Consider the following 14,535-nt stretch of genomic DNA (forward strand, 5'->3'; position numbering starts at 1 on the left):
CTCAGTGGCAAATTTATTATCAACTACTTCAAGTCTTTTGTTCAAAACATATAAAACACAAGCTCAGAATTACACTGGTTTAGCTTTAGCAGATGGCAACATTACCTTAAAATTTTATATAGTCTTTCATAAATGATGAATTTGTCTCATGCAGTTGTAAAGAAACAAAACCACACCCAATAGTCCTAACAGACAGAAAGGGAGCCTGCTTTGTAAAGTTCTCTCCTCCCAGGGAAGTGCGTAGCCGAAGAACTTTGAGGAAAGATGCGCCCAAAGGTGGGGACAGTCAGGTCGGTGCTCATGACCACTAGAAATTCAAGCAAGTTTCCAAGTGCAGAGCTGGAGAAGAATCTAGAAACCAAGCACATTGTTACCGCCCCGAGGCTGATAAGAGGGCTGAAGAGCCTCACTCAGGTTTCAGATGTTTGGGTGAGAGATGCTCAATGAATACACACAATGGAAATATCCTCCAATCAGAGACAAACAGAGACCTGAAGTCTAGACAATTCTGGTGACAGCATCTTTCTAAGTGCACTGGGGGCTGTTGGCATGGCAAGCACCCATCCTGGACCCCACAGCCAAGCATGCTGCTCCTTTCTGTGTTGTCCACATGCATGTCCTGGTGGAATGTCCCATGTCCTGCTTGGTTTGTGACAACTTCCTTTTCTAACCACTTTGTCCCATTTCTCCCTGGAGGCAGTAATAGCCTTCAAACTCCTCACCATTTCTCAGTATGACACTTAGTGCTTCTTGTTTTTGTTTACTGGTTCTAGCATTTGTTCTTCCTGCATTTCTACCTGTTCCTATATTTATCCTCTTGAAATCCTTAGTTGTTCATTTGTGCCTGTCAAGAGGAAAACATAACTTGATGACTTTTAATTAAACACTCTGTTTGGAGAATAATAATTAAAATTATTTTAAAGATATCCTTGAAGTTCATAGATTTTTTTTTATTTGTTTTTTTAAGTTAGGTAGCATTTGTAAATAACTGTAAATGCCCATCTCTCATCTGAGAGCTGGCAGAGTCTCACCAACATTTCCATCCAAGGAGCTTGCAGAACACTGAGCTGGGAGCTCCCAAACTGTGAGCATGCCCTTTCACCTCAGCAAACTGAGAGATAATAGTGAAAGGAAAGTCATTTGGATCTCTGAGTGAAGGAAGCATAAACACTTGAGGGCCAGAGTTCTCACCCAGCTGCTTCTCTGATCTTTAGCATGAACCCACAAAGTCCTTTGGGCTTTCTATGTCCCATTTGAGTAACAACAAAGTGACTTGTTTTTCCTGTAAAATAGAAGCAAGATACCTGGGGACTTCATGTCAAAGTTCTCCTTTTTTCAAACATTAAGGTCAATATTCATACTTATTTAACAGTAAAGTTCTATTACTAAATGATGGCTAGCATTGCTAGACTCTTTTTAATACTATAAATAAAATAATACATAAAAAGGTCTTTTACATTCCACTCTGGGTCTACCTTCATGAATTGAGAATAAAATTTTCATTGGCTTTTTAGATTTTTTTTTATTATAATATACATGTATGGTAAACATTGTTTTTAAAGATGCATCCAAGGAATAAATTGTACACCCGTCTTGATCAAAGAATTTCAAATGCAAAGTTCTGATTTCATCCTTTTATTTCTCCTTGTAAGCTGTTTGATTGAAACTATCAGGATATCCTTATTGAGTGATGGTGGAGCAAGATGGGAAAGTCACATTCACCAGTGAAAATAACTGTGTGAAAGCGGAAGGGCTCCGATGTGCACATCCCAGAGCACAGCAGTGAATTATAGTCTTATGGTCACCAAAGACTTAGAAATACTGCTTGTGTGAAAACCGATAGTTAAACTTATGCACTTAATATTTAATCTGTAGCTAACTATACTTATATAGGAAGGTATGTATAGACTTATGCCCAACTTCAGATATGTAACAAAACATACACATCTATGGTAGTGTTCTTGTAGTATTCTCTTGAATAAATTAGAAAGAGGTATAATGACACTTCTCTCAGTATAAATGATCACTGCCTTTCTGAGGTCCTTCTTTTTTAAAAAAAGATTGATTTATTTTATGTATGTGAGTACACTATAGCTATCTTCAGACACACCAGAAGAGGGCATCAGATCCCATTACAGATGGTTGTGAGCTACTATGTGGTTGCTAGGAATTGAACTCAGGACCTTCGGAAGAGGAGTTAGTGCTCTTAACTCCTGAGCCATCTCTCCAGCCCTCCGAGGTACTTCTTAAGGGCGTCATAATTATATTTTTAATCTATTGGGGGGGGCTGAGAAAATGGCTTCATGGGTAAAGTGCTTGTAGCAGACGCCTGAGAACCAGAGTTTGGCACCCCAGGACCCATGTAAAAGGACATGATGGCCCTACTGCAGTCCCAGAAAGCAGAGGCAGAGACAGGCTTCCCAGGGCAAGTTGGCTAGCCAGACCAATCAAATAGCAAGCTCCAGGTTTAGTGGAAACCCTGCCTCAGTATATAAGGTTGAGAGCGATCAAGACACCTACCATCAGTCTCAAGCCTCCACAAACATGTACACACACATGTGTACCCACACACATGTAGACACTCGGACCCACATGCACATGTACATATGCAAAATAAACAAAATCTATATTTCCTCTTCCTAGGCTGTGATCTCCTTGAAGGCAAGTGTAGTTTTGTTGTTGTTAATTTTTTAAAATTTTTCTTTCATACAGTACATCCCTATTGCAGCTTCCTCTACTTTTACTCCTCTTTGTCCTCCCCTAACTCACATACCCCTCCCCGCCCTCAAGAGTAGGTCTTTCAGGGACATCAACTGAACACACAAGATACTATATAAGACTAGGCACAAACCCTCACATCAAGGCTGGACGAGGCAACCCAGTAGAAGGAAAAGAGTCCTAAGAGTCAGAGACACTCCCAGTTCCACTATCAGGAGTCCCCCCGCCCCCCCCCCAAAAAAAACCCAAGCCAACAACTATAACATACATGCAAAGAATCTAATGCAGTCCCATGCAGGCTCCGTGACTGCCACTTAAGTTACTGTGAGCTCCCTTGAGCCCCCTTAGTTGATTCTGCCTGCCATGCGCTTGAGGTGTCTTCAACTACTCTGACTCCCACAGCTCCTCCTTCCCCTGTTTTCCTCAGGGGTTTCCCAAGCTCTGAGAGGACAGAGCAGGTGAGACCTCCAACCTGGGCTCTCTCTTCACCTAGTCTTTGGCTGTGGATCTCAGCACCAGCTCCCAACAGATACCAGAGTTGGTCTCTCATGACTGGGCTAGGCACTGATCTGTGAATATATCAGGACACCCCTTTTTTCTTTCTTTCTTTTCTCTTTGAACATTCTTTCTTTGCTCTCTTTTTTTTTTCCTTCCTTCCTTCCTTCCTTCCTTCCTTCCTTCCTTCCTTCCTTCCTTCCTTCCTTTCTCTTTTTCCCAGTTGTGTTTGGTTCTATCCCAGGTTTCTGGTCATCTGAGTAGTGTCAGGCCTGGGTTCCTCCTGATGATCTGGGCCTCAGATTAGACCCGCCATTGGCTGGCCACTCCCACAAGTTCTCTGCCACCATCATCCCAGCACATCTTGCATACAGGACAGATTGTAGGTTAAAGATGAATGGGTTGGTATTCCAGTCCCACCATTGAAATCTTGCCTGGTTGCAGAAGATGGACTGTTGGGGCTCTGTATCCTTCATTGCTAGGAGTCCTTACGAAGCATCCTTATAGATGCCAGGAGTGTCCCCTGCACCAGGTTTCACATTGTCCCCCCCATTCCTTCCCATTCCAGTCATCTCCCCATACGTTCACTCCATCCCTCCCCATGCCATTTGATCCCTCCTGTTCCCATCCACACCTACCCCCAGTCCACCTGCAGATGTATTCTATTTCCCCTTCCTAGGGAGACTCCTGTGCACCCCCCACCTTTGAACTCCCCTTGTTACCTACCCTCTCTGGGTCTGTGGGCTGTAGCATGTTTATCATTTACTTAACAGCTAATATCTACTTGTAAGTAACTACATACCATGATTGTCTTTCTGGCACAGTGGGGTTAAGCAAATGTAGGTTTTTTTTGTTTGTTTGTTTGGGTTTTTTTTTTAAATTAGGTATTTTCTTCATTTACATTTCAAATGCTATCCCAAAAGTCCCGTCCCCCCCCCCCCCCGCCCCACACTCCCCTACCCACCCACTCCTGCAATGTAGTTTTTAATTAAGTCTTGAAGACTCTAGAAAAAGAGTTAGGACAGAAAGAAAGGCTATTTCAAGTCATAGGTCAAGACTGTATGAGTTAATATTTAAGTTTCTATTTAAGACTTTTAAGTTATTTAAATATAAACAGATTATTTAACATAGGCAGCATCACATGTTTTGGTAGTTCACTGAATATAAGCTTAATCCAGTGGTGCCCAGGGTGTAATCCTAGAATCATATCTGTATCTCCTGGAAACTTAGAAAATTCTTGGCCCTCTACCCAGACCTACTATGTCAGAAACTCTGGAGTCAGGGCCCTGCTATCTGTTCCAACAGACCTTCCCGAATATTCTGTTACATGATCAAGTTAGAGAACTCCTGGCCTAAACTAACAATAGTTCATGGACTCGTTGAAAATCCGTGGACTTTGAGAACATACCTTCATTTGCATCTCACCTCCTCTCCGTCATAGGTCTGTGCCCGACAGTCTCACACATACGTCTGTGAGTCGAGCTGTTTCAGATAGTGCTTCTTTTCCAGTTCTGTGCGAAGGGCGAGTTACTGTCAGTGCCTCTTGCTGTAGCTACTCTAGTAGACTAGAAGCCTGGGATGCATGGTAAAGACTTAACTCTGAGTTACTGCTTTAAGCTTCAGCATTTTTGTAGATACTTTTTCTTCTTTAATAAGCTTGTTTACTTACTAATTAAAGCATGTTCATACTTTTGCTTCTAGAAGAGTCAAATGCTCAAAAAATTGAGGACGTCTATGGTCTGAATGGTCAAATAGAGCACAAAATAGCTTTTCTGAGAGCTCACGTGCCAAAGGATGTGAAGCTTATACTCATTGGCCATTCCGTAGGCACCTATATGACCCTTCACGTGATGAAGCGAGTCCCCGAGCTGCCTGTAAGTATGCCTTTGAAGGTGATTTTTTTTTTTTTTTGGAAAGCAGAGGGAAGGGTGTGTGGTATCCACCTTTATCCTCATCTCTCTATTACCAAAGATGTGTTTAAGAAATTCCCATAATGTTCCAGTGAATAATAGTGGGAAAGAGGTTTTCTAAATGAATCTCTTTGAATCTAGGGTTCTCGGGAGTTCTGATGTCATGTTTAACTTTCTGTCTTTTATGAAGTAATGTTTAAGAACAGTTACTGAGAGTGACATGGGAAGGACTCTGTCTTTATTGAAAGAGTGTTCTGAAAATATTCATAGGTGAGAGATGGCCCAGAGGCTAAGAGCACTGAGTGCTCTTCTGGAGGGTCCAGCAAGTGTGATGCCCACGAGGTGGTTCTCAACAGCCTGTAACTACACTTCAGGGATTCTATGCCCTCTCTAGAGGCCTCCACAGGCACTGCATGCACAAGGTGCACAGATATACATACAAGGTCAGCTGATGACATGTCCTGCTTAGAGCTAACCTTCCTCACACATCCAACCAATACTAGAGATGTTACACACAGAGATCTTGAAGAAGTGAAGCTGATGAGAAGCACAGAGAACAGGCTGCCCTGCATGGTACAGGACTAGCTTTGGAAAGACAGTCGGAGGAAAGGGCCTTCTGACCATGTGTACGCACACTGGATGTGTGGTGCACAGTGGGACACTGAGTGATCCCTTTGATCTGCTGTATCTCACTCACCCTGCGGGTACTTGCAGCTGAGGCTAGGTGACATTAAGAACACAGTTGTGCTACTGCAGTATGGATACTAGCACCTTGTCTCAACAGCAGGGATATGGACAAGGAAGACCCTCTCTACAGGGACTGCCTGCCTCTCTGTTAGAGAGCAACTAGCCTAGAATGAGCAGCACCGAGTGTATGGGGTGCTGGGGAATCTGAGAGTGAAACAGAATCCCCAGCAAAAGTGGAAGAGTTAGTGGGATGACTCCAAGGAAGGTAGGCCACTGGCCACAACACACAGCCGAACTTCCACGATTCCTGACACAGCACTTATGACACAACCCAGAGCTAAGGCTGGCATCTAGCATGCCAATCACCTGTCTAACTAATAAGCAAAGATGATAAATGCCCTGTAACCCAGGTTCCCTGAATGCAGACAGGATCTTCTGCTGGGACTGTAGAGTTAGAGGCACATTCTAATCTGAGATAGACAAATCACCCATACAGTAAAATAAGAACAGTAACTCTCCAAAAAACTTAAATAAGAAAATATTCCTGTCTCTTTTAAGAAGCAAACTGGTACCCCATCATCACCATCATCATCACCATCGACAGGTAATGCCTGTCTTTGTGGAATATGTTAAGTAGATCATGAGTTTAGATTCTTTTCTATTTTGTAGTTTGCAGGTACATATGTATCCTTTCCTTCACAGATGCTTGGTTTCTTTGTCTTTTTGTTGGTTGTTATGATCCTGGGGGTGAAACTGGGGCCTAAAGCATGATAGGCAAACGCTCTACTACAGGGCTGCACCCAGCCTCATGCCACTGGCTCCTAAGTGCAGCTATGAACTGCATATCGGGGCATTCACATCACAGAGTCCAACTTAATGTGTGAACTGTTTAAGAGCCTTTACAGAAAGGTGCTCTTTAGCTCACATGAAATGACCCAGTGAGTGGCTGCAATTTACAAGTTATTTCTGCATGTGGCGTGTGTGTGTGTGTGTGTGTGTGTGTGTGTGTGTGTGTGTGTGTGTGTGTGTGTGACCCCCTGAGGATACAGGCTGTTTTTTAGCTACAGGCCTGGAGTCTCGTGGATGAGGCAGCTAAGCAAGAGGAAGGGATCCCTTCACAGCAGCCCTGTCCATGAATAGTTTCACTCCGTGTGATAAAATACCTCCAGCGGGGTCTTGGATCCCACTAGGAATTTGCCTCCTTTCCTGCCAGCTTGCTTCGTTCAGTGCTCAAACCAGCACTTGGAAAAAGTACAACTATAGACTCCCTGGCTGTTTTTAATACCAAATGGATTTTAATTTTCTCCTTTTGGATATAAGAAAATAAACTTTTATGTCTGGGTGAATTCAATAAATTGAAGATTACACTCTATTCATTGAATTCTTACTTCCACTCATTTGTATTTTGCCCTAGATAAGGCCTTTTATTCAGGAAGCAGCTTTGCTTTTGATGTTACCTTTGGCGTCACTTACAGTCTCTTTTCTGTCCTTGAAATTCCTCTCATGCTATTTGTGGCTGCCATATTTCCCAGCACTCAGGCCGAGTGTGACTGTGAGCTCTGTCTCTACCTACTCACTTAGGCTCAAGTCAGTTTCTGACATTTTTTGTTTGTGTAAAGAGACAAATCATTGAGTCTCTATCTCAGTGTCTCTATCAGCAAATTGGAAATATGTTCTTCAAGGATTTTGTGACGATTTATGCAAAATATTAAGAGTGTTGCCTAGGATTTCAACATTCTAAGCAAGTATCTATTATTGTTCTTATGGAAATAATACTAGACTCATTTCAATCATTAGGTTAACTACTATATTGGTTACCTACTGTTATATATAAAATTGCCCCAGACTAGCTTTGTAAAACCATATGTATTTACTGTCAGTCTCTGGTCAGAAACCTGATCACAGCTTAACCAGGTCCCAGAGTGCAGAGTCTTTGACAAGCTAGTAATTGTGTGTCTTCCCAGGGTTGTAGTCTCCTGTGGATACTTGGATTGAGATGGGAAAGGATGGAAAGAAGGAAGGGAGGGGAAAGGGGAGGAGGAAAGGAAGAAACACAAGCTGTACAGAATCATTTTGTAAAGATATATTATGATTCAGAGTCTCAGAGAGCAATGAAACTGTACCTCCTCTTCTTTAATGGTATGGAGGTATGGCTCCACCTGTACCACAGCCATGGGGACATGAGTTTGGATCTCCAGCACCTGTGTAAAAGCCAGGTGTAAACCCCAGTTCTGTGGGAGCAGAGGGTAGATCCCTGGAGTGTGTGAACCTGCCATCCTCAAAAAACCCGTGAGCTCCAGATTCAGTGTCTCAAAAACTAAGAGCACAATTGGAAAAGACACCCAGCATCAACCTTTGTCTTTACATGCACATGCATATACATACATACACACACATACATGTATCGCATAGAGAGAGAAGAGACACAGACACGACTGGTATACTAGAAAATAATGTGTGTTCCTACATGAAAGGCACCTTTAGGGAGGTAAAGGTGTTGTCTGTACAACTTTGTGTTTTCATTACTCAAAGGTTTGATCTGGGGCTGGAGATGGTTCCACAGTTAGGAATAACTGTTGCTCTTACAGAGGACCTGGGTTCAATTCCCAGAACCTGCATGGTAGCTCGCAGCCATCTGTAAGTCTAGTTCCAGGGAGTCTGACACCTTCTGACATTTGCAGAATATTCTGATGTATGCATGGTATCCATCCATCCATACATACATACATACATGCAGGCATAACACTCATACAAATAAATAATCTTTTGTAAAATAAGCTAGATCTGGTTTCAATTATCTGCATTGTTGAAATTCTCCACTACGACATCCTGCCTGCCTCTCCACCACTAAACACCTGGGCCAGTTAATAACTGCTGGGGTGATCCATGCTGAAGCGTTGACATTTCAGTGTCTCTGAGACTGCACACTGCCTGCATGCCTGAAATTAACATGAAACGCTCCATTTAAGATGCATTTGACAATCAAGTAAGTTGTGGAAGCCAGAGTGTTGCAATCCCTAATCACGTTGCCAAAAATAAGTTAGCTGTTATGTTTTATAACATATGAAGTGTGATAATAAAAAACTTGTGTTCTCATCTCTTCTGTTATTTTTACTGGAATTTTTGACTCCCATAAGATTTTGAGGGCATATTTGCAGTTTGGTAGCTGATTTGTTTAGTTTTCCTTTGGTTCAGCACTTTGCAATATTTTTGTGTAATCTTTGACAACTTTGTTCTTACATCATTTAAGAGACTTACTGAGCCGGGTGTGGTGGCTCATGCCTTTAATCCCAGCACTCGGGAGGCAGAGGCAGGCAGGCGGATTTCTGAGTTCGAGGCCAGCCTGGTCTACAGAGTGAGTTCCAGGACAATCAGGGCTACACAGAGAAACCCTGTCTCAAAAAAAAAAAAAAAAAAAGAGGCTTACTGTATAATGCTGGATATATTGTCTGACCTGTAGCTCAATACAGTGCAAAATAATTGCCTGTTTTAAAATGTGGAATTAATTTTTTTTTGTTTTTCTCTTTAATCTAGTTTGATGTGTAAAAATGTAGAAATAGAAGTTTGTCAGATACTTGGAAAGCAATGTCCAGAATGGAGATTTTTTTTTCTTTAAAAAAGTGAGTTTGAAGACTGATAAGTAGTAGCTGTTCTGACTTGTAGTAGAAAACATAATTGTTTTTAGACCCACAGGATCATCTTTCGTTTTATATGTCAGAAGTCAGAGAGAGGGACCTTGTCAGGATGCAGTCTCATCTGGAGCTGCATCTTAAAGTGGAGCGTGCTTCTGTTCGCTGCGTTTATAAAGCGCGTCTAAGAATGTCCTTCAGCCTGTGGGTGCTAGATTACGGTGTGTGCCTACAGTGTGCGTGACTGGATTTATGTGGAGCTCAAGGGGTTGGAGACTCTGCAGATGGCTCTCCACCTTTCTAATGCTGGAACCCTTCAATACAGTTCCTCATACTATGGTGCCGCCAACCACAAAATTGTTTTCACTGCTACTTCATAATTGTAATTTTGCTACTGTCGTGAGTCATAATGTAAATACCTGTGTTTTCCGATGGTCTTAGTTCACCTCTGTGAAAGGTCCTTTTAACACCCAAAGGGTGTCGGTGCGACCAACAGTTTGATTGCTCACTGCTGAGGAATCAAGAGTAAGATGCAGTGGCTGGCATGTGAACAATAGGGTAGCAAGCTTCCCTCTTACCTAGAACCTGCTTTCTCAGCATCAGCCCTCTGCATGGTCAGAAGTTACCATCTGAGAAAGTCCTATCTCCATAAAGTCCAGATTAGGACTTACCTGCGCTGTGGACTGAATGGTGAGGCAATTTCTTACTTTTTCTTTTCCTTCGGGATTTACTTGGTGCTTGGGGGTCGTATCTCTCAGAGATAGCAGATCCTAATCCTGTGGTACCTGGCGTTCCCTGGGGAAAGTGCACAGTAACCGCGCTGTTTCAGAACAACCGCAGTGCCTTCCTCTCCTGGCGCTTCCACATGATAGCTTAAACGCCACAGCTCGCTTGTCCAGGTGCTGCAAGCCTTGCCCCAGGCTGTTGTTTACTTAGCTTTCTTCAGCAAGGTCTGTGGACCAGAGAGGACTTTTTATCCTCAGAGCAGTGCTAGTAACTGTTTTCCTGGTAGTGCTGTGTTGGGATAAAATGTGACCAAGAGATTTGCCTGTATTCTGAAAATTCTTATGAAACTGAGCCCTTTTCATTGTTTCTAAGAATGTGTTCTATCAGTCCATTTTGTGGGTTTCTGTCTCCTCCCTTAGTGTTAGGGGCCATTTCTTTTCCTAAAACATATTGCTGCTGCTTGCTATGGGCAGAAGAAACTGGTGGCCATGTTATACTGTGTGTCAATAACAATGAACAGTGTCTCCATAAAGATCCCAGAGAAAAAACTGGCAAAATGAGGGGCGGTCACTGTAAAAGCTCAGAGCCTTGTGCCTCTGTTTCTTTTTGTTTTTCTTTTCTGGGTGTTCTGATCTCTGTTGTGACAGGGTCTCACTTGCTAGCCTTGAGCTTTCCTAGCCCAGGCAGTCCTGCTGAAGCCTCTCCAGGGTTGATCATGTACACTGGGCATGTACACAGGGTGAGCCAGTACACTGGGCTCTTGTTTCAGTAAGTAGTTCAGATATTCAGAATCTTAGACTTAAAGTGTACGACTGCGACTGAGTAGCTTGGAAAACTTTGAGGAGAGTAAGAATGGCAAGTTGGGTTATTTAACGTGTCGATTCTGATTGCATCTCCTCCATATTAGGACAGAATAAAGTCAGACATTCTGCCAACTGTGAAGTTATCTAGACGGTCTGTGAAGAACAGCCCTACTCTATGGTGCCTCCGTGGCCCCATCCGAGTCAGGCGAGCAGCGAGCAGTACCTGTAACAGTGCTGCGTTCTGTTCAGTAGTCAGGCTAACCTTCAGGGAGGGGAAAGGAGATGATTAATGTATTGTAGTCGCTATGGCCGGAGCCCTGTTCCCTAGATCTAGAGATAAGAAGTGAAAGCAAAGTAGGGAAAAGCTGAGAGGTTCTGGCCCGGCTGAAGGAAGAACCTTCTCCCAGCTCTTAAGATGAAAAACAGCCCTGTTGGCAGGAGTTGTTGAACAAAGCACTTCTTCACAGCTGGAATGTTTGAACAAGCCTCTAGAAGTACATGTTCCATGAGATAGAAAGTGGGAGTCGCTTTGCCTTCTAAGCAATGAACCACTATGAGGGAAAGGAGAGAAACTAATAGCAGGTAAAATGTTCAGTTGGCTTGCAGTCTGATACATCTAAAGAGAACCATCAGGAGTCAGAGCCTGCACTAATTATGGGGATAGACAACAGGTAAGTTTGCTAGAAGCTGCTGAAGGGTCATGGGTGATGATGTCAGACATCCAATAAACTCAGTTCTCACTGAAGAAAAGGAAAGAAAAAGAGAAGGTGCAGTAAAAGGCAAGGAAGCAGGTGGTGGGCACGTTTGCTAGTCCAAGGGCACAAAGATGACTGCAGCATCCAGAGCAGTAATTCTCAGTGAAAGTAAATAGAGAGGGCAGGATGTATGCATCCTGGAGGAATTTTCATTTACTGCAAAGGAGGAATGAAAGATGCAGAAAATACAAGTGTACCCCAGACTGTCGCTCACAGCACCTTGGGGCATCCTCGGTCATTGCAGTGGGTGGCCGTAGTGGAAAGGGAAGACTCTAGGTTGTGCGACAGTTGTGCAGGCACAGGGCACAAGCCTGAGCAAAAAGGCTTGTTTCTTGCTTGTAATTCAAGTCCTCTTGAACATAGGCTGTCCCTGTTAGTTCTCTCTGAACGGTGTTACTCCAAAATCCAAATTGATGGCGTAGCCTCTGTCAGATGTCTTCTGGCTTCATGGAGAGGGTAGAAAGGAGGTGAGCTGCATTTAGTCTCCTTCTGAAGGTAACACTACTCCCCCCAGGCCACTGCAAGTCATGTGACCAGTGCTGGTCCATGAAGCTGGAAAGTCGACTCCTCTCCCAAGAGGAGAGATGCGTTTGTGAAAGACAAAACAGTACTTTATAAAAAACAGAACTGTGCATATTTATATTGTAATATAGGTATTTATCCTGAGACATTTGTTTCTCATTTTATAAATGTGTGCTTCTATCTCAGATTACATTCTGGAATGTATATCTAATTGTGAGTTAAAGTTCTGAAAACCATTCATCCAGACCTGTATAGCACAGAAGCTGAGAGAAGAGAGAGAAGGTCAGGCAAGGTGCAGTGAGATGCAGGACTGAGGAGCCAGGTCCCTGACACTCATCCCTCGAAAAAGGAAGTTTCTTTCCTCTCCCCTTTGCCATTGAGACCATGAACCTGACCTACTGTCAGCAAGTCACTGCAGTGACCTGGGGGTCAAGTTCTGGCACCTCTACGCCCAGGCCTCAGAAGTCTGGGAACTTCTATTTCCTTGGTGGCAGTAGGCAGCTGCTACGTAAGTGATCCAGCTGCTCGGGCATTGCCTGGCTGGCCACATGAGAAAGTCCTGAGGCACTTAGCAAAGCAGCCCTTTAGACCACTGAACACTAGCAGTGACCACAGCTGATACAAGGAGCCACACAGCCGTCCAACTGACCCCGTTTGAATTCCTCACCTGCAGGGTCCTGAGACAGAGCTCTACTTAGGGCTGAGAACAAGCTCACAGCTGGTTGATAAGGTAATGAGGTGGGCAGCGTCACCTTGCTGGAATTAACACCTGGGGGGTTGTCATGGAGAGTGCAGGGTGAAGTAAGAGACAGAAGCTGCAGAATGTTGAGTGGTAGATAATAGTCTAGAAGCTGACCGGTGGGAAGGAACATTCAATATAGGAAGAGAAGAATGATTGAGGGAGCATATTTTTCTTTTCCCCCATTTTTATCTTTATGTGTATGGGTGTTTTGCCTGCATGCATATTTGCATATCACATGCATGCAGAGCCAGAGGAGACCAGAAGAGGGTGTTGGATCCCCCCGAGACTGGATCACAGTCCACTGAGTTGTCACACGCGCTGGGAATCAGATCCCAGCCCTCTGCGAGAGCAGCAGATGACACTCTTAACCTCTGGCCATCGCTCCAGCTCCTCTGACTTAAGTGCACTTTTGTTTCTTCAAGTACACAGGGAAGTTTTCAGGGGAAGTAAGTGGATGTCTGCTTTGCAGTGAGTTTAGAGAGAATTGGAGTTGTAGAGGCAGAAAGTAAAAGAAGTTAGCATAGAGACATACTGAGGGCAAAAACTAAATTAAAAACAGCATCAGACTTGTAGAATTGAGATGGGGCATATGGGACAGTAATGTAGGACACTGCATCCTACAGAAGCAATGCACAGACATCTGTCATGTGACCCGCTAGTGAATCCACGGGGATCAGATGGTCAAACGTGAACATTCTTTACATCTTAGTTGATTTTGTGTGCCTGGATATGCAGAGGTAGTGGTCACACATGCCATCCCTGCACACGTGTAGAGGTCGGAGGACAGCTTGCAGGAGTCGATTCTCCCCTTGCTATACGGGTCTCAGGGATAGAACTTGGGTTAGCAGGCTTGGCAGCAGGCACCTTTACTCACTGAGGAACCTTGCCAGATCCAGTATATATTTATTTATGCCCATGTGGGCATAGTCTCCAAATCTCCAAGACTACTTTGTTGAAAACTGGACTCATGGAAAACTTCAACTTTTCAACTCAGCCATTGTTAGCTATTTGAATATTTTTGCAAATCCTGAAACTGCTTTCAAAGTGGAAAATTTATGTGGTCTTTTTTTTTTCTCATCTTTTCATAACTCAAGAACTATTTAATATATTTTTCTCAAACTTTGCAAAAAGAAAAATCACCTTTGGGCTGAAACTAAGCATGGAAAATTTCACCACAAAAGGCTAATTTTTTGGAAAGCTGCAAGAAAGTGAAACCCGGTTTATACTAGAGCATACCTCGTGCACGTCAGCATTGCGTTTTATCTAACAGGTATCCTCTGAGGGCTTCTGAGCACTGCGTAGATCTAGGGAGCACTGCCAGACACTGTAGAGGGCTCCCCCATCCCGCCAGCTCTTGGTGAAATGCGTTTAAAAGTCATAGGACAGGTGAAATGCCTGCTGGCTGAGCACCTCTTGTGTGAATTTTTGTGATGCCACTTTCTGGTCCAGGAGGAATTATTTTTTATTTCTGAGAATAGCAAATACCTTAAATTTTATCTTTAAAGTTTTTGAAAATGTTTCATCATATAAAAGTAAAATTATCAATTA

At 43.4% G+C, this 14,535-nt stretch overlaps 1 protein-coding gene across 13 annotated transcripts in view; it reads left to right on the forward strand.

The window, feature by feature from the left end:
* The window catches only part of Ldah (lipid droplet associated hydrolase), a 92,717-nt gene that overhangs the window by 25,434 nt on the left and 52,748 nt on the right, over nucleotides 1-14,535 (forward strand). For 9 of the 13 annotated variants that reach the window (XM_030246898.1, XM_006515202.3, XM_006515203.2 and 6 more), the window contains one exon: nucleotides 4,915-5,087. The exons of the other annotated variants lie outside the window; for them this stretch is intronic. In XM_030246898.1, the coding sequence (XP_030102758.1) occupies nucleotides 4,915-5,087 (173 nt within the window). The remainder of the gene's footprint in view (nucleotides 1-4,914; nucleotides 5,088-14,535) is intronic. 13 annotated transcript variants of the gene reach the window in all.

Source organism: Mus musculus, chromosome 12 (assembly GCF_000001635.26).
Source record: "Mus musculus strain C57BL/6J chromosome 12, GRCm38.p6 C57BL/6J".
NCBI lineage: Eukaryota > Metazoa > Chordata > Mammalia > Rodentia > Muridae > Mus > Mus musculus.